Source organism: Peromyscus maniculatus, chromosome 13, assembly GCF_049852395.1.
Source record: "Peromyscus maniculatus bairdii isolate BWxNUB_F1_BW_parent chromosome 13, HU_Pman_BW_mat_3.1, whole genome shotgun sequence".
Lineage (NCBI taxonomy): Eukaryota > Metazoa > Chordata > Mammalia > Rodentia > Cricetidae > Peromyscus > Peromyscus maniculatus.
The window spans coordinates 57,455,385-57,476,624 of record NC_134864.1 but is presented as its reverse complement, the minus strand read 5'-3'; the positions used below and the strand labels follow the sequence as shown (position 1 = coordinate 57,476,624).

The 21,240-nt window shown below is 43.5% G+C and overlaps 1 protein-coding gene across 4 annotated transcripts in view; it reads right to left on the bottom strand.

Moving 5' to 3' along the window:
- Satb2 (SATB homeobox 2) overlaps positions 1 to 21,240 on the bottom strand; it is a 207,669-nt gene that overhangs the window by 14,791 nt on the left and 171,638 nt on the right. For all 4 annotated transcript variants that reach the window (XM_076550365.1, XM_042260354.2, XM_006974897.4 and 1 more), the window contains one exon: positions 18,517 to 18,714. In XM_076550365.1, the coding sequence (XP_076406480.1) occupies positions 18,517 to 18,714 (198 nt within the window). The remainder of the gene's footprint in view (positions 1 to 18,516; positions 18,715 to 21,240) is intronic.

Sequence of the window (21,240 nt, the reverse complement as noted above, 5' to 3'; positions counted from 1 at the left end):
CTCAGTACAAAACAAATATACTTACAAATGACATTAGCAGGGAATTAATCATTAACACTCTTGATTGGTGTTCCAAGACCAGGCCCCCATGCTGGCTGCAGCCAAGATCATGGAGTTCCTTCTCACTGACTGCCTCTCTGGTTTTAAAGTCAGTCTCTAGCCCACCCCACGTGCTAAAGAGGACTCCCTTGAAAACAGATCTTGGAGGAAGGTTCCCTTCTCTACATGTGTGCTCCTGTTGATATCACTCAGATCTTTATAACCTCTTGCCTGGATGACTCCCACTTCCTCCTAACAGGCTTTCCTGCCACAGCCCACAGAACACTTTGCCAAAGGCCTTCAGTGGCCTTAAGTCAGGCCAAAGTCTCTTAAGTGTCCGAGAAAATTGTCACCTGATTATAGCTTGTCCCTCAGCCCTGTTCTGCAGACTGTACACCAATCAAACTCCTGTGGGCAGAGCCCTCCTGCTCCTGGGTCTTAGCGTCCTTGTCACTCTCCTGAGAAGTCCCTGAAAGAGACCCTGGGCAGTCCCCTTTTGGGAGCCTTCTGGGTCCTCTCACCAATCAAGTTTAGGACCTTGACACTGTTTTCTGTGCTTTACTCTGTACTGCTCTGCTGTGTTATAGTCATCTATCTTTTCCCAACTATCAGTCACTTCACAGGACAAGGTGGTGCCTTCAGTAAATAGCTGAAGCATAAAATTTATCATAAAATGCCCAGAATACTTCTGTAGCAGAAATGGTCACATTAAATAAACTGAAATTCTTATTCAATAGCTTTAAGATGAAAATAATAGGAAGGCCACAGGCCTTGATGAAAGATTATACATTTCCTGAAAAGAGCTGAGTTAGAATAGTTGTAGTAACTTGCGACATGCCGAGAATTAGAACAGTTGGAGGAACTCGCTGCATGCATGCAATATTATAAAGCTTTCTAAGTCTCCCACATCCCTGGACCGTAAGTGACTGACACTCCGGAGACAAAGACTTAGGTGTTCCTGTTGTCGGGCACTAAAACTGACATGTTTACTCATTTTCTCTCTCTCTCTGCCCCTTCAAACTGCAAAACCATTCGCGTTTCCAGCAATCTCAAAAGGCCTGCAGCAGACAGCTGCTATGACCAGAAAGGTTGCTGCAGGCCAAACAGCAAACAGTAGATGAAACTTGGAGAGTCCACAGAAAGCAAAGAAAGGGAGTCTCGGTCCCAGGAACAATCCACGGAAGCTACAAGTGCTTTCCTGTGAAGCCTGTGTGTCCTGGCCACCTCGAGAGGGCACCGACCTGTCTTAGACATAGGAGAATGTCAGTTGCCTATAAAACGCTGTGGAAAAACACTTAATGTCTTCTAAAAACAGACAACATGTCAACGTGCTTTTCCTTAGAGGAGAAATGAATGAAGTTCATCGGAATGAAGAATAAAGAAAAAAAAAGGGGGGGAACAAAATCAAATCCAAGTGTGGATTTTCCCCCCCATTTTCACTCCCTCTCTGGCTCCAATGGTACACATTTCAAAGTGAGTAAATAGTTCAAAATACACTTTAGCACTTTCTGACTGCTTTGTAGCTTATTTATATTTTATCAAAACGTGTGTGTGTGTGTGTGTGTGTGTTTAAAATATTCAACTACAACTAAATAAATCCTGGAAGCTAAGCATAGAAAGTCTAGAAACCAAACACAAACCATCTCACATACGTTTAGAGATGAAAAGACATTGGGTGCCGTCAAAGAACAGTATTGTGTTAAGGTGTTACGATTGTAAGGTGTTGTGTAGTTATACTCACCGACAACACAGTTTTTAGCCTTATCAAGGTCTCTGTCAGAATTATAATTCCAAACTGATGGGGGAAAATGCCATCAAAATGTTATTATCGTATTAAGACACTTGGTCGTGTGTGACTTCAAGAACCCCAACTTTCTATTTCCGAGAAGAGAGAGGACTTAGTGAAATATTTTGGAAGTGGAGCTAGCCGAGGGACTGTGGGTGCAGAGTGTGGCCAAGAGGCAATTCAGATGGCAGATGCAGAGAAAGCACCAGTTCCCATGTAGGCTGCAGCGAAGGGCATTAAATAATCATCCCTGAATAAACTGCACAAATCAATATGGCCCTGTCGCTCTAAACTAAGAATGGTATTGCCTAAAGGAAATCTCTAAGGTCAACCAGCAATTAACTGAAAGGTTTTGATTGAAAATGCTATTGACTGCTTTCATATCACACAGCTTCCTGGTTATTATACTTCATGGGGTAAGTAGGTGCCAAGACATTAAACTGTCAATAATCTATTAATACTGGACAGCTATGCGCCCTCTCCCTGAATCTGCAGGCAAATCTATTCAAGCCAAATACCTTGCTTAGAACCAATGCAAATTCCTCAACCCTGACATGGAAACTGTATCTTCATTATTCCATTTTAAATGCCTAGAAGTGTCACTCAGTGTAGGAGAAATATGTAGGTAGAGATGCTTATTCCCAAGAGTTAAGCTAACATTTGTTTTCTAAGAGGCTGCTGAAGGGGTAGAAAATGTGTCCTGGACCCTGCCTTCCTTTCTAAGTCATATTTAACAGTTCCTAAATAGAGTGTAATAAACACTTTACAAAGAGAAATGAGAAGTTCTTCAAAAGGAGCCTGACAACCCTTGTGCCTCTCAGCATCTGGAAAGCAGTTATATACTGGGGAGGGGGAGCTTTTAATGAACTTAATAGAGAAAAGCACTTTAATTAAATGCTGTCACAGTGGATTGTATTAATGACTGTACACAGAGGAATTTAAAGCCAGCCAAGTTTATTTAGCAAATAGAAGCTGGGCTTTCGAAGCCTGCAAGTATTTATGTTTCTGCAGTTGGGGCATATCTAGAGGATGGCGGTGTCATATGAAAACATTGAGTTATTAGATATGATTTTATTTACTGTGTATTATTAAAGTTTCAAAGGCCTCAGGGGAGCCAGTCTCATTTGCAAAATGAAGCCCTGTATCTGCTCAGAAGGGGTTAAGGAAAGAGGATTCTTCCCCCTTCTTTCTCTGCTCCCTAGAACTTCCCGGCAGGTGATGGGTTAGCAGAGCATGTAGAGGCCTGCCGCCTTCTCTGTGGGGAGTTGGATAAAATTCTCTCCACTGGACTGCAGTGGCAAAGCACTCAATGGCAGTATTTCTCCTCTGGCTCTTTCCCCTGTTCTTATTACTATTACTATTATTACTATTATTATTATTATTATTATTATTATTATTTTACTTTTCAGTGACTTGCCCCTAAACACAACTTATTCTATTACCCACAGCAATAAGCTGAAAAATGACCAAAGCTTTCAGAAATCTGCATGAAAAATTGGTTGCCATAACTCATTTAATAAAAATCATGAGGAGTACCACGTTCTCCAAAGATATCACATGTTTGACTTGGGGCAATAGGAAAGGGGGTCTTCTTTGGTGTCTCCTCTTTGGAGACTGATCATAGAACAAACCTATTATTAGTGATAGTATTTTTGAAACAAAACAAAGCAAACAAAACATGAGCCTTAATGCATGAAAGCTGTAAAAGACTGAGAAGCTGGTCTGACTGGAAAATACTATGTGTGTGTCAAAATGATTTTCTCTACCGTTTGTAAAAATGTAATTATCCATGAGAAGCTATTACCCATGATACTACGAGGGTGAGAGGCTTCAAGGAAACCCATTGGAAGCTGAGGCTTCGCCTTTGGTCTTCTGTCTCTGACACCACCATGTCTGAGATCACAAACCACGCTGGGATTTACCACATCCTTCTTGCTGCTATATATACAGCCTTGCAGGCTGTCTTCAGATTTTAATTCAAAACATGAGAAAGGGGGATAAGGGGGAAATGTGAGGATGAGAAAGAAAAAAAGCAAAACCCTAAACCCAGTACCTACTTCCTTTTAAGAACAGAATAATAATCACAAATGCAGACTTTCAACTTTCTAAATAAATAATCTGATTTTTAATCCTCTCCCCCCCCCACCCCAGCTATTTATTAATATCAGATGTCTGGGCTGTGTCTTTGTAGCTCTGGAACTTACAAGTGGCTGTGCCTTTCCATCTGTGCCAAGATGTTTCAGGCTAAGCTTTGAAATGCTGCAAGTGCAGATGAACACGACATAGACTAGGAAGTGATTACAGACACATTCAGAGAGCGCTGAGGACGTTACACGTTCGTGTGGTGCAATGCGTTCCTCTGCTCCACGTGGGCAAGTACACAGAGGGCTGGAGCCCAGGCCACCACTGGCCCACTTCTGGCTCTCTTCCAGGAAGGCAGGCTACACTGGCCATCTCACAAATAAGGTGACAAGGACACTCTTGTCCTGGTTAATCAGTGCGTCTAACATGAAGATACATCAAAGACCTGTCAACTGACAGGACAGGATGGGACATTTGATTCAGATTATGCTTCACAAGCCGAGGACTCAGTGAATCTGTTTCTCTTTTCATCACACAGGGAACAACTGTGTTAACAGCGTTCCACGGTTCACTGGTGTAGCCGCTCTCTCGTTGGAGGGTTTGAATCGTATATCAAGTACCCAAATGTAGAATTCTCTCAAACATTATACCTACATGGAAATGCTCAGCATGGGCACATACCACAGTTCCCCCACTTTCTGTTGCTATTCTTTACGTACAGTGCTAACAGGAACTGTTCTACAACCACACAAAAAAAATAAAATAAAATAAAAAATAGTGCTTAGGAAAGTATTACATGGAAAAATCATTTGGAGCCAGGTGTGGTGGGGCCCACCTGTAAACCCCAGCACATGGGCAGTAAAGACAGGAGGATGCAGAATAGAAGGTAAACCCAGGTACACAGTGAGTTTGAGGCCAGCCCAAGCTCCATGCAGCCCATCTCAGAAAATGGGGGGGGGGAGGTGGTGGCGCTAATTTGGATTATAGATACTGTGTGTGTACAGCCCATGTTCACGTTCATGTTTCATTCACTCAGTTCCCAACAGAAATAGGAAGATCTGTCCATAGCCACAAGCATCTGTCTTCACGAGATTGTATCGGTACTTTCAGCTTCCAGAGTTTGGAAGACTTTAAAACAAAGAACCTACTCCTCATTCTGAGGTATACAGTTTGCGCTCAGGTTCTCTCATCTAAAATAGCAATTCTGATCGGACAATTTGTTCCCATTGCCTACTTTTCTGAATGCTTGGAAATGGTGGATTATGGGCCCCTCATGCAACGTGATTCAGCACAAGGAACACGAGTAGATACACAGGGAAGCCTTTTACAAAGACACACCCTGAAAGTGAGAATTGAGTCAAAACCACTGGTACTTACGACAACACTCTCTGATGCCCCGATTTCTGATGTTACTCACTTTCAGAAATAGCTGGCTTAAAAAATACATATACCATGGTGTTTGACAACTTATATTTATTAAAAAAAAAAGAGGAGAGAGACATGAATGATCAAGAAGTTTTCACTCTATTCTTTTTTAAAGTTGACTCACATTTATTCAGTTTTGGATTGGTGAGTGTTCAAAGGCTGGCTCTCTGGGATTAGCACTCCCAACTGGCTCCTTGGCAAATTCTCAAAGTAAGGCCACCATGGTGGGTTTTATGTTTCCAATGGTGTACCAACAAGCCTCCCAGATTCCTAAAAATATAACAGGCTGGTATGGACTTACTCCAGGATACCTTGACTCTAGTGGACAGTAATACTACATCCTTCCTTTGACAGACCACACGCTGCTTCCCAGCCTTCCTGGGATCCCTTTGCTTGGCCTGGCTTACATGTCACTTTACTAGTGCCAACATGGTTGGGATGACCCCACACACAACAGATGACTTCCACCAAAGATTGTACATCCAAAGGTGAGGAAGGGTTGTATGATTTGCAGTGAATGTGAACAAGAAACAACTTATGAGGATGTTGAACTTGTGGTCTTGGGGCTGTCGGCCTCACCTGTTTGCTTGATCCCCCCATTTCTAGGGTCAAGCCAAGTAATAATAAAATAAATGAATGTCAGAACTTAGGCAGTTTCCCTTTAATTGGAAGTGTGCTTTTCTATCATTACAAGAGGAACTTCCAGACTTCCACTTAATAAAAATCAGCAGTAGTTTTCAGCTACGTTAGATCTCCTCACTAAGCGGAACCAGCTGAGAGGCCACTGGAGGGAGGTTTGGCTCTAGAGCTGGCTTTCTCCTGCCGGAGCCCCAATTCTCAGTCTCAAGCAAGCCCACTGGGTCAGAGTCTAATGTCAGCTGTTCATAGTCTGCTACGTTCTTGTTAATGTTCTTTTTTTTTGAGACAGGGTTTCTTTGTGTAGCTTTGCGCCTTTCCTGGAACTCACTTTGTAGACCAGGCTGGCCTCGAACTCACAGAGATCCGCCTGCCTCTGCCTCCCGAGTGCTGGGATTAAAGGCGTGCGCCACCACCGCCCGGCTTGTTAATGTTCTTTTGCCAATGTACTTCACTCTCCCTGGAGTGATGGGTTTTCATTTTATTTTTGTTTTGCTTTTGACACTCATGGAAATGAAATGGATGAAACAAAGAATGAGTGTTTCCATAAAGAGCCCTAAAATCACCTAGCTCACACTATGACAATTTACAGAAATGGCACTTGGCTCTTTTTTTTTTTCTGCTATTGGGCCAAATGCTCATTGACACAGAGGACAATTTTTATTCTTTTTATAAGACATATAGGTTCCTGAAATCATGCATAAATGTCCTAAGGTAGCAATAAGCACGTAGAAAATAGTAAATATTTGGGAAGAGCTATGATTTGGATGAGTGAACCCCAAAGGCCAATATATGAACGGTTAGGTTCCCAGTGTGGTGCTAATAGGAGGCAGGAAAAGCTGGAGGACATGGAGCCTCCTGAGGGGTCCTTAGGTTACTGGAGGTGTGTACTCTAAAGGTGCTCTGGGAGACCCCATCCTCGCCCCTTTCTGCTTCCTGGCTTATGAAGAAAGCAATCTCCTCCACCACCTTTGTTCCTATGTGTTGGTCCGGATGGATAGCCTGAGCGATGGTACAACTTCTTCTTACCTGGGAACCTTTAGAACTATGAGACAAAATAACCCTTCTTCAATACAATTCTTTCCTCAAGACCAGTTAATATTTTCCTGTAAGTCCACAAAGACCACCACAGAGCTGCTTCAGATGCAGGGTCAAAGGTATTCGGGCACAGTTGCTGCACAGACTCACAGCACCACAGCCTCAAAAACAGCCAAGTTCCTAGTGGTTTTCAAGAAGTTGCTTTTTTTGGGGGGGCGGGGGTTCCAGACAGGGTTTCTCTGTATAGTTTTGGTGCCTGTCCTGGATCTTGCTCTGTAGCCCAGACTGGCCTCGAACTCACAGAGATCCACCTGGCTCTGCCTGGTGGAGTGCTGGGATTAAAGGCGTGAGCTACCACCGCCTGGCACATCTTTTTACTTTTTGAGAATGGAAGCATGATGAAGGAGGATACACCAGAAGAGGAGAAAGAGAAGGAGAAGAGGAAGCGGTACTAGCTACAAACTATTTTTTCCCATCCACAATGCCATTTAATTCTTCCCCACAGAGGGTATTTTATTCAGAGCAAGAAGGCTTACAGTGACTTTTAAAGGACTTTAAAATGGAGGAAGGTCAGGAGAAAGCAGACTGCTCTGAGTCTTTCCAGGGGTTTCAGAACATCTGTATAACAACAGACCACAGTGCTCAGGTCACCACTGTCTAACAAGTAGACCACAGGTCATTCTCAGATCTTACCGTTAGAGAAGCATATATTGACACACCCTCAACTCAATCCTGGGCTCTCTTGAGTAGCAGTTATTTCCTTCATCCCTGAAGTTAATAGGAATACTACCCGGGGGACTGGAGAGATGGCTTCGGGGCTAGAAGCGCTTGTTGCTCTTGCAGAGGACCCGGGCTTGGTTCCCAGCACCCACATGGCAGCTCACCACTGTCTACACTCCAGTTCCATGGGATCAAGCATCTTCTTCTGACCTCTGATGGCACTAGGCATGCATGTCATGCAGAGATACACATGCAGGCAAAACACTCATACACACAAAAGAGTTTTATTCAGAGAATACTACCCAGAGTTTATCAACATTTCTCAGGTGCCTCCGGGCAAACCCCATCTCATGTAAGCTTCACTGAATCTCAAGATTAGCATGGTTCTTCTCACTATCTCCAAAAAGCTTTCAGCAGCCACTGCAATCCCAGAATTCCAGGGGAGGCCTTAGACTTCAGACCTTTCTCTTCACCTACCCATTCACTGAGAGGCAGCAGAGCCACGGCTCCATGGTCTAGTTAGAGAAAGCCCCTTGACAATGTATAGTTCTTTAAAAGTGGGGGCAGGGCAAGCTTGATAACCCTCTCATGTGGATGTATTTGAAAATATTTCAATATTTAAATTTATGGGCCAGGGTGGTCGATTCCATTGGGTTCCCAGGATATACTTCCTGAAGTCTCGGAAAGGTAACTGGGCTGGACCTCCCAGCCTATTTCTATACCACTTCAGTTTTGATTAGCTCCAGGATCTGTGACCTTATTTGAGTAAGAGAACTAATCCACAATATGTAGCATCATCACTCTGTGCAATCAACAGAAGCAAGAGGCGGGAACCTTCCTCGTGGGAAAGGCCTCCTCTGCAGACTGCCCTGTGTTTCCTCTGTGAAGAGAAAGACCCCCTCACCACAATCGCCCATGAGTGAAAAGCATGCTGGTAGAAATGGGAAACGGGGGCCCCCAAAGAGCTTTTCTATGTAACAGTTCAATACAAACAGGAACTGGTTCACACCATGAACCTCCTAAGGGCCACAGACTTAGTCAAGGCATGCCCACTGAGTGGGGTGGTTTAGCTGGTGCCCTGACAAACGAATGGGCCCTTCCTTCCACGGTGGCACACAACAAGGTTGGAGAAGTCACTCTGGGTGGTAAGAATGAATGCAGCCAGGACACAGACACAAAAAAGTGTCTGTGTGGTCAGGGACAAATTAAGGGTGGAGCGGACATACTTATTTATCCATCTGTTTTCCATCAAAACTATTTTTAAAAACACCACTTGATTACTAATCAGCAGATGTGATTTTTTTTTTTTTTTGTGGAGCTATGTAAATCACTTTGGACTCCAGAATTGACTCAGAACGTCTGCTTGCTTCACACCTCCTAACAGAGGAAGAGAGAGAGAGAGAGAGAGAGAGAGAGAGAGAGAGAGAGAGAGAGAGAGAGAGAGAGAGAGAGAGAGAATATGTGTGTGTGTGTGTGTGTGTGTGTGTGTGTGTGTGTGTGAAGGTAATGTCATTCCTGAGAGGCTCAGTATATTCTAGAGTTGTAACAAGATTCATTCTGAAAACAAAACAAAAAACCAAAACCACCCAACCAAACCACACCTTGAAGCAAAGAGATGGCATTCTTTATTAGAACAAAGCACTAAACAGGACCTGTGCTGCCATCACGAGACTGACTCTTGGATTTTGGTAAAGGGTGCAGAGGAAAATGGAAGTCTTTTAGAAATGCCTCCTATGCACAGGGAAATCCTTCCGTGTGTGTGAAATCCTGTCTTAATCTCTTCTATACACAGAGCCTAGATGAATGCCTGCTACAGAAGGAGTTCACTGTTTGCTCAATAAGGAAATCAAAATGCAAGAATAAAACAATCATTTTTTGGAATTTCTCAATAACCTGCACTTGGAGAACAAGTTTTCACCAATGTTCATCTTCTTTTCCAAAAGTTACATTTTGATAGACATCTCAGGAAGGAGAAAGGAATGCACTTTCCTTTTCTGAGGTGAAATGTGAGGAGGCCTGGGATCAGAACCACGACTAGTCAGTATCTACAAGAGCCTTCATTTCAGGTTGGGTTAATCATTGCTGCCTTCACAGGAGGGAGACAGGGAAGGACAGCTCAAATCCACGTTCTGCCTGGTCTCTACTGCCTGCCTCTCGTTCTCACTGCTGTGTTGTTCACTTTGGATCGGTTTGTCTCACCTCAAAGTTTTTAAGTCACTGTCCTTTATGCTCTTAGGTTGAAAAAAAATCATTTCACAGTAACAAAGAGGAGAAAAGAAGGATGGGAGGGAAGGAGGGAGGGAGGAAGGAAGGAAGGCAGAAGATAGGAAGGAAGGAAGGAAGGAAGGAAGGAAGAAAGGAAGGAAGGAAGGAAGGAAGGAAGGAAGGAAGGAAGGAAGGAAGGAAGGAAAGGCAGAAAGTGGGCAACCCTGAGATGACCCTAACAGATTCCAGAGCAATTCTTTTTTAGTTTTCTTTTTTTTTTAAATTTATTTATTTTAATATGCATTGGTGTTTTTGCCATGGGTGTTGGGTGCCCTGAAACTGGCATTACAGAAAGTTGTGAGCTGCCATGTGGGTGCTGGGAATTGAATCTGGGTCCTCTGGAAGAACAGTCAGTGCTCTTAACCTCTAAGCCGTCTCTCCAGCCCTAGATCCATAGTAAAAATTTTCTTAAAAAAAAAAAAAAGAAAATTAAGCTGTATGCTTTTTAGTACCATTTAGTCTTTTTTTAGATGTATTTTATGTGTATGGATATTTTCATGTGCAGTACATGCTCCAATTATTAAAACAATGAGCCCAAGGAGATGCGGAACCCACTCTAAAGAAAACAAAGAGCAGATGCAGATAGAAATTCAGATTAAATTCTATCAGTATCTATAGTGCTCTGACTGGACACAAAGAAGTGCACAGAAAATGCCAGAAAAACTGCAATAAAAGAGGAATAAGAGCATGAGCAGACAGAACTTACAGTCTCCTCCATCACTGGCTTCCCAGTGTAGACCTTTACGATTAAAAACAGGTAATATAAATCTCTCTCAATATGATCTTATTAAACTTGTTCATCTCATTTACAAACCAGCTCTCGTGTGTGTGTGTGTGTGTGTGTGTGTGTGTGTGTGTGTGTGTGTGTGTGTGTGTTGTACATATATATCCCGACACCACCAGCCCCAAAAGAGTCTCAGGGGTCCTGTTCTCCTAAATGAGACTCTACTTTTCTGGCTAAAGGGTGGCCCATGCAAAGGTTACTTAGGAGTAGCCCACAGTCCCTTGCTTTCCCACTTCCCATTTTTCTTGAATTGTTCTGATACTTTGCCCAAACGCATTCTAACTCAGTATCTTTTGAATCAAGCTTTGGTGGTGCTGGTTGGAGATTCACGCCAGGAAAGTCTGCCTTCGGGGGATAAAGTGGACAGTAGTTCAGTTTCCCTCTGAGAGTAATCTACACTGGCAGTATGGAATGAACAAAGTAGGCTGGCTTGAGAGAGGCCTGGAGGAACATCTCAACACAGAGCAGGGGGCAAAGGCAGACTTGGGTTCTGAGGAGGAAGAACTAGAATACAGAGAAACTGTGACTGGCACACAGAAGTTACAAAGTGGAGAGATCCAGACCAGGTAGGGCAAATGAGGTGACGGTCAGAAGAACTCGTCAGAGAAGGAAGCTGGCATGGGGAGGGACCATGTTAAAGATGAGAGTGAGGTGGATCCATGTGCCTATCTGACACCCCTCCTCCATCTACACAGGAACCACACGAAGAGCCCTATACCTGGGGTTCCACCAAGCTCCTCACCTTCTGTTTCTTCTACTATGTTTCCAAACACAGCAGATACAGATTTTCTATCACATAGGAAGATAAAAGACTTTACTGAAACATTAAATGGAACCAAAGCAGGCAGACCCCCTTTCTCAAATGTATACTAAAAACCAAGCACACCGCAAGTGTCTAAGCCACTCACTACAGACCATCTGAAAGCGTTCTAACTCTGGCATTTCACTAGGGAAGAACTTCTCAGCACAGTTAGGGCTGTGAACACAGAATGAAAACACCAGTTTTCCAGAATCAAAAGAACTGGTCGCAAAAGAATGAAAATTTCTCTATACTCCTGTGTAACATATTTTTTAAAATTAGACACATTGAAATCCTAACTGGTAACACAGAAATCAAGAATCGTCCTTGTGAGGACCAACTTCTTTGCAATCATCTGCCCCAGTGTATTAAACAGGGCAAGGATTCGCCACCATCTCTCCTTTATACCCATAGTGAGGACTGAAAACCGGAACAGCATTCAAACAGCAGGTTTTGCATAGGAGCTTGGAATGAATCCAAGAGGGGAAAGAAATTCATAGTAACCTGGTTAGAGAATTTGCAAACATCCTTAATTAATTAATTGGCTTATCTATTTATTTTCCTTGAAGCTGTTCTTTTGGAAGCAGATTCATAATCAAGATAGTCTGTCCAACTAGAGTGGGAAGGCAGGGTGGCCTGCTCAGTGCTGACCCAACCTTAAACTCCAGCAACAGAAGTCCCATTCTAAGGTGTCTCAAGTCTTTGACATCACACCAGTCAGTGAGGTACAAGTTTCTCTGTGTTGTGTGGCCTGTAAAAAACGGGGGCTCACAAATCTAAGCCATTCCAACTGGATACTTAAAAATAAAATACATAGAAAAAAGCTGTGCACAGTGCAAGTCAGCTAAGAGTCGGTGTGCAGGAAATGCTCTTCTACAGCACACAAGTAAGTCAGACTCAGAAGGCAGATGGATGGGACTTCAAGTGCTCACTTGGAGCAGGTTACTCAGCTTAATCTCTCATCTTCCCAAGTAGATAAAAACCAACCATGCTCTTGGGTTTTCACAATTGAGTAAAGATGATAAAATTATAAAATCTCACATTTGGAAAGCCTGGCTTTCAAAAAGACTAATTGCTGCCAGAGAAGAAAGGAGGAGGATGGGGTGAGGAGGAGGAGGAAGAGAGGGAAGTGGGGGGTGGGGATGAGGAAGGGGGAGGGGAGGAGAAGGAGCCAGAGAAAGAGGAGGGATGGAGAGGAGAAGGGGAGGAGGGGGAGGAGGAGAGGGACAAGAGGGAGGAGGCTTCAAGAGTATTACTGTTATTGTTAATAACCGGATTTGAGACAGGGAAACATTCAGAGTCAGCCTGGAGATACAATGTTCTGCTTTATAGATGTACTGATGGTCAGTCTAGGCCAGGAATGTCCTCCAGTCTTGTTTGGGGGATGGTTTAACAGACTGTTGGGTGTTTGGCAGCGTTCACTTAGACCCGAGTAGCATTCTCAAATTGTAATAATCAAAAATGTTTCCAGACACTATCAAATATTCCACGGGGACAATGTTGCCCTGGTTGCAAGCCATTGGTGGCTATGAGCAACAGGAAAGTTGTGACTTAGAAGATGCAATGGACGCCCAGAGCCTCGGTCCAGATGAGCAAGGGCACAGTGATGGTGTATGGCTGTCACCACCAGTTCTCATGCTCTGAATCAATGCACAACATAGAATTTTAAAACAAGCATTTGTTTCCAAAGTGCTTAGCTAGCTCCTAACTCCCAAACTTAGAAAACAACCCACATAAACACTCTAGAGGAGACACAATAAAACAGTAACGCACAGACTCCACCAACACAAACAGTTTGGTGGATGCTCCCCAGTCAGCCCTGCTCAGGGACCAGTCACAGAATGAGCAATGTCCTTTCTTTTTCAGAACGAAATGTGGTGAGAGGCAAGCAGAGATGCCAACCCCCCTGTGCTTTCACGCAGCTGGAGGAGCTGGCTTCGGTCTAGACTCAGTGACTACTCCAGCTTTTCCAACTGTAAAGTGGAGTTGGTACTAATGAATACCTGGATATGACTAGTATTTGATTCTAAGCTGAATCCATCCATTTGCCTTAAGGCAATGGTCCTCAACCTGTGAGTATCAACCTCTTTGGGTGTGAAACGACCCATCACAGGGGTCACCTAAGACCATCGGAAAACAGTTACTTACATTACGATTCGTAACAGCAAAATTACCGTTATGAGTTAGTAACAAAATTAATTTTATGGTTGAGGGTCACCACAACATGAGGAACTGTCACAGCATTAGCAAGATTGAGAGTCACTGCCTCAGGTTCTAATACTCATGTGGGAGAAAGCACTATAACCACAAGAAATAACTTTTTCCCAACTTGCTGGAGTGAAAAATGGGTTCTCTCTTTCTTTCTTTCTTTCTTTCTTTCTTTCTTTCTTTCTTTCTTTCTTTCTTTCTTTCTTTCTTTTTTGCCTTTGTCAGAGAATGTTTTAGTTTGGCTTGGTTCGCCTTGTGATGTGCCTGCCCTCTGATTTACTTATTATATTTTCTGTGTATGAGTGTTTTGCTTACATGTATGTGTGTGCACCATGTGGTGCCTGGTGCCCATGAAGGTCAGAAAAGGGCATCAGTTCCAGGACACTCTGGGACTGGAGTCATGGCCACTCTGAACCACTATGTGGATGCTGGGAATTGAACCTGGGTTCTCTCCAAGAACAAGTGCTCTTAACTGATGAGCCAGCTCTCCAGCTCCCGTGTCTCTCCTCTCTTGATCTTCTCTGCGGTATCTACGTTTGAACTCGAGGCATTATGTGGATGGGTGTTTCTCAGTGCTTCTCCCCATGATCAACTCCCCAATGAGGCTTTTTATGTTGTTGATTTTCCTGAAACACCTCCCCTCTTCATAAAATCTGAATGCCAGAGACATGCTCCTGTCCCTCTATGCTGCACTGCTGCCGAGGACCGCATGCTACTACGAATCTAGGATTTCTGTTCTTCCCAGGATCCACTGTTTACTTCCCTTGGGACAATATACCTCTTAATGTGAACACAGGGTATGTATAGCTTTACAAAGTGTGTTCAGAGCTAAAGCCAGTTTCTACTCGGCAGGCTTAACTAGGGCTGCTAAAGAGACTTAGAATTCCCCAGAGAAACCCAGGAAAGCCAGATAACTCCACTGGACCTGAAAACTACATATTCCCTGGGGAAATATGAATTCCAAGAAGGAGGCACACCATTCTTCACCATGACCAAATATAGGACTAACTACATTCCTACATGGCCTTAACCTCATTGTAGTCTCAACTATACCCTCAATTCATCAGAGATGCACTTATTAACCAACAAGCAAAGGCTTAAGTCAAGATGATCAAACCATACTGTGTGACATTCTCAAAGAACTAATAGAAGCAAGTGACATGTAGAAAAATTTAAAGTCATAATTAAAGGCACCATGGCTTTGATGCAGCAGCTTTAGAAGTAGAGATGAGACCACCAGGATCGGGTGACCTAACTGTGGCAGAGACATAACAAATGCAGAGTTTATATCTATAAAGTGGAATGGATGTGTGTATAAATGCACAGGGGATGCTGATGTGGACAGATGGATATGATGGTGAGTGGGTCCCCATAGAAATGCTGTGGACTTCTTGACCCTGGTGGGTCACATCTTCTGACTGTCTGGATTTTATACAGATTCTTCAAGGTTCTAATCTTGGGCTTAAACCTTTATGATGCCAAATGAAGTACATTTTCAATGCACATAAAACCATGTATTTTTAAACTCTGTCTGAAAACAACTGGTAAGAAACAGTAGGCTGTGATCTGAAGGATGTCTCAGAAACCTCCACATGAAGATGGAGACAAAGAGCCCCTTCTTTGGCCCAGTGTATCTCCAGAACCCAGGTCAACAGACCAGTCTAGCAAGTCATTATACCTAGAGATCACGGTCTCTGATCGTCATCATTTAAGAAAAACTGGAGAACAGTATACCCAATTATCTAATGAAATTCAGTGGTACTCTTCCATGACCACAGACAGGAGGCCTCTCTGTATTTTATTATGCTGTATATATGAGAAGCCCCTATCCACCACCAATTTCAATCACCCTTAATGGTTTAGTGATGGAACATTTCCTACCCAGTTAGACAAAAGGCAACATTGCTATGCCAATGGTAAGCTTAGAGGTGGACTTTCAAGTTCCTAAAACACGTAAGCATAGCTATCTTTTTCTAAGCTGTAGCTGACACCAGGGCAAAAGGTAAATCTCAACTCTTAAGTCCAGGGCCCTGGTGCCTGCTCAGCTACAGACATCGTCTTGGTGATGTGGTAGATTCCAACATCCTCTCCCAGGCCCACGGGCTGTGTCAGCCCCATTCTCCAGTCTAAGAGTATTACCAGCCGTTTCCAGTTGTGTTCCTCAGCTCTTGTATTATGATTGTAATAAAGAATTAATCCACAGCTTTGTATTTCTCTGACAAACATAAATTCAGAAAAGCAGTGTCGTTCACAGAGCGGCACAAGGTTTTCCAGGAGCAGTAGGATCAAGGTCACCAGTATGTAGGGTGCATTCAGTGTGGAGGAAGTCACCTTATGTCCGTCCCTTAGCTAAGATCTGTATGATACGAATAAACTTTCCTAAAGTAAGTGACTTTATCTTAGTCGTGATGGGAGTCAACACAAATAGGCACAATGTGCTGAAAAGTGCAAAGGCTGATTTTGCTCACCTGTTAACTATTGTTGGCACACTCTAGTTCAGACCCATGGAACACAAGAGAACAACTGAGTCACCTGCCTGTCTGAGAGAGAGTTAGTGCACATCAACTGGTCAACTCTATGATCTCTAAACTGGATATTCTCTCATCTACCCAAACACTGAGCCACACAGATGAGAATGTCTGCACAGGAATCTAGACAAGTACAGTATGGGGCTATTATCAAAATGAGGAGTTCCCCCACTACAATAGACAATGGGTCTTCATGGTGCTATTTCAAATTTCTGTTTTCTATAATCCCAGCACCTGGGAGGCTGAGGCAGAAGGATCTCAAATTTGAGGTTGACTTGGGCTACCTAGGGAAATCCTGCCTCCAAAAGCTAAAACAAACACAATAAAGCAAAAACAAAAACCTGTGAGTTTCCACTTTCATCACTGTTGAAATGGTTCCACCTGCCACTACTATCAAGAATAAAACTTTAAAAAAAATTGTTTTCTATTGTATAGGACTAAGACAGACCCTTGGATAAAAGCCCATGCAAAGGGACTGGTCTGTGACATAGTCTTTGGTGTTCTATTGGTTCAAAACAGATGTCTGGACCAGTTGATGGCAAAATGAGAAAAGCAGGGGGAGGTGATAGTGAGATTTTCATGGGGTTGAATTTCTACAGTTGGTGTGATCCTTTGTCTGACACTATTTCATGGATGTGCTTAGTATTCCACAATACTGAACATTATGAAATGATACTGCAAATGACCAGGAGCTTCTCTGGAAGTATTCAAATCAATTTATTTTCTAAAATAAAGGGTTGGTAAACTATATTGGGCACTCTCTAATTTGAAGAAATTAAAAGTCTGAAAGCCACTGCTCTGTGTGACTCAGTATACTGGTCTAATTATCTGTAGGGAGGTTCCTTGGTGTTTGGACGAAGCCCCGGCCAGGAAAAGATCAGGACGGGGAGAAAGGAGGATGTGCCTTGTGGCTTGGCCTCCCGCAATGAGCGGCTCTGCTGTTCACTAACCATGGACCCTCCTGTCCACAGTTCTAGGTTCACCGAGAACTTTGCAAGACACTGCCTCAGTGTACCCATGAGTCACAGTGTAACTTTGTCCAGAGAAACTGACAACTCAAAGCATGAGAGCTTTGGCCGAAATTCCAGTACTTGACAAAATGTAGTTAGATGGGCCCCTTCACTTCTGGCTGCTCCCCAGGCATGTGGGCGGAGCAAAGGAAAGGGGACATCCTTCACCATCTCATCTACTACATCTGTGTCACAGACCATACCTCACGACACTTCCCTCATTATCATCTTCTATTCCGCTCTTCACACACCTGTGCACACACCTGTGCACACACCTGTGCACACACATGCACTCTTGCCTCAGTTTTTAGTGTCTACATAGAGGCTAAGTCAAAGAGAGGTCTTGGAAGGTCCCCTTTGCAGCAGTCAAGATTCCTGTTACTGGGACTCAGGGCCAAACCAATTTATGTGCCAAACTCTACCAGGATACTGGTTAACAGTTCTCGAAAGCAACTGACTTTAGATTCAGAAGAAGACAGTGAATTCAGCTACGTCAGAAAGAAACATTTCTTTCAATGTGCCTGCAAAACAAAGCAACAAAGCATGCTGCCCAGACTTGTCAAAGTGGAAACTGGAGACAGCATAAGTCTTAAAATCTCTCATGATTTCTCCCAGGGCTTCCGTTGAATAAGTTAAAGGTATTTCTCGGGTCAGGAGGCTATTTCTTCAGTTTCCACTCATCAAATAGTACCTGAAGAGTTTTGGATCAAAATTTACTTAAATTTTTCTTTAGAAAACAAACTGATAGGCCAGGGACTCAGAGGGTAAAGGCATTTGATGCCAAGCCTAGTGACCCAAGTGGGATCCCCAGGACCCACATAGTGGAAAGCAAGAACTGATTTCTGCAAGTGGTCCTCAGAGCGCCACTGTGCTATGCCATGGGTGTGCGCATACACAGATAAATAAAAATTTTAAAAATACAATGAAAAAAACTGATGGAGACGATATTTAATATCTGATCTGGGCTCACAACCTCAAAGCATGTGCTGTCAGGGAGAACCTCTGACGTTGGCACTGGATTTCCCGGTCATTTTCGTCTGGTGTAAGCACACACACAAACGGTACCTGCTGTGATGACAGGTTTCTCTGTCCTCAGGACAGGGTACCAGTCCCCTACTCATCGGAGGCAGTGTGCCCCCTGACCCTGGGCAGCTGCTGCCAGCAGAAAGCCCTGCCGGGGCTGGGGAGACACTGACCTGCACAGGCTCGGGCGGCAGCTGGACCACATGCTGCATGCGCTCGCTATGGTGATGTCGCGATTCTTCCTCATAGATCACATCCCTCTCGTGTTGGGGAAGATTCAGGAAGCGGCGAATGGTGCAGAGATTCTCCCAAAGGGTGCGGTTTTCTGGGCTGGGGTTTTCCTTCCAGCGAAGCAGTTCACAGAGCCAGCCCTGGAGAGAAGGAGGTCAGTGAGTTAGGACTGATGGGTGCAGAACAGCTGTGTGGGCCTGGACTTTATCTCCCAAACCATGTTTTTATGGCAGAATTATTCCCACCAACTGTAGCAGTGACAGAAATGGTCCAACTCTTAAATCCAACCAGTGGTCACGTGGATAGTTATGCCAATGTTTAAGAGTCTTCACACTTTTTGTTTTTATTTTTTATCCTTTTTGAGATAAGCCCAGGCTGGCCTGAAATTCACTGTGTAGCCAAGGATGACCTTTGCCTACAACTCCCAAGTACTGGGATCACAGGTTTGTGCCACAATTCCTGTTTATGGGATGGAGGGCCAGGGTGATATAAAACTCAGGACTTCCTACATGCTAGAAAAGCACTCTACTAACCAGGCTATATCCTCAGACCTAAGAATATTTATTCTGATTTAAAAAAATATAACACCTTCCTATAGAATACATTCAATAAGTTTCTATCTTTTTTTTTCCATTTACAGGGTTTTTCTGCATAGTCCTGGCTGTCCTGGAACTTGCTGTGTAGACCAGGCTGGCCTTGAACTCAAGAGATTTTCCTGCCTTTGCTTCCCAAGTGTTAGGATTAAAGGTGTATGCCATCACCACCTAGCTCTCAACGAGTTCTTCTTTTTTATTTTCTGATTATTTTTTTAATTTTATGTGTATTGGTGTTTTGTCTGCATGTATGTCTGTGTCAGGGTGTCAAATCCCCTGGAACTGGAACTACAGACAGTTGTGAGCTGCCATGTGGGTGCTGGGAATTGAACCCAGGTCCCCTTAAGAGCAGCTGGTGCTCTTAATCACTGAGCCACCTCTCCAGTGCCATCCATGAGTTTCTTAATAAACACGAAAACAGAATCTTCTAGATGCACAAATAAGATGACAGTTACCCACTCTCTAAAGAAGGAATATTTATTTTCCAGCCACATTTTTTTAGAAATTTACCCAACTGGTTAGTGTTTCATTCTACAGAGAGGAAAGACAAATATGCACATATTATAAGATGGCAAATTAAAAACAAAAACAAAAAAAGGAAAAACAATGTCTTGGTGTCAATATCACTGAGTCCTCTAGGGAGGAAATGGCCTTCTGATCATTAGTAACCCTGCAAACAGAAACAACAGCCTTGGCTAGAAGAAAAGCAAAGGTACACTGGCTTCCTCTATGAGTGCCACCTGAGGCTCCAAGTCCCCCGCCATCACTTCCCTCCGCACCCCACCTGCGGGAAGGTATGCAGGGGACCAGACTGCACCTGCAAATGTCCCAACTCTGCCACCCGGATGTTCTCGCTCTCTTGCAACTGCAGGAGAAGGGAAATGCAATGCAAATGATGGCTTCTATGAAAATAATAGAGGCTGTCAACATCGCTCACTGACTCATGTCAAAATATTTTACCCAGTACGTTCTAACCCATCATTTCCGAGCTACGTCGCTAATTTTAAAAAAACAAGAACTGTCCCACATTACATCTCTTGCAAAAGGGTAGACTTTTTTTTTTCTTTCTTAAAAGGTGCATAAACACAACTGACTTGGTGAGAAACAAATCCCAAACCTCAACATATTCTCTAGCATCGCCTGCAAGCCAGCGAAAGCCTCCTGACACGCATCATGAAAAGCCCATATAATATCATAAGCTGTTGTTTGTCTAACTCTCCACTGTGTCTTCTGCCTTTACCCAAAAAAAAAAGGCAAGATTTGATTATCTCCGCTGCATCAGCCAAGACAGCAACACCAGCTGTTCGCATTGTGGAGCCTCCTCCTCACGGCCTCCATGTTAATAACCTGATCATTCCATTTTCCTCTTGAACTGCCGGCTGCAGCACCGAGAAGAGACAAAAACCCAGGCCCGTGAGCAGCAGCTGTAGGCACTGAACTGTGAAGCCACCGGGGATTTATAAACTAATCTGTAACACAACACTGCCTTGTTTTTACAAGTGAGAGGCCACATTTGCGCAGACCTGATCTTTTCTTGCAATAAACTGGGAGCTTGGGAGAGTTAGAGGGTTAGGAAGAATGAAAACAACGTATCTTAGCGTTTGCTCGGAAATGTTCTCCCAAGCATTTTTATAGTCCTGCCCCCCCAACTCAAGAGACAGGTAATGGTTAATTTTCAAGTGCCATGCACATGCAAAATGAAGATAAATTTATCACTACCAGAAAATAAATTATATTTTAATAAAAATCTCCTGGTCCCAAAGTGTTTTCTCAGGGGTTCCTTTATACAAAGGAAAGAATTCTTGAGATGGAAAATAAACCATCTGTGGAAAATTTAAGCTCCCATTTCTGTGTCTTTTCACAGATCTGAATAAGTCTCTAGTGAACTCTTTCAAATGTTTCAAACAGGTATGTTTAACATCTCCCAGGGGAGGCAATAGCATGGAGACCAATCACTGGATGGAAAATAAAAACAAAAACCTACATCTGTTAAAAGATGAAGTTCTGAGAGAGCTGGATCTTAAGGAAGACAGCACCCGCTGTTCTGCTCGAGGGGTGAATTGCATTGTGGGA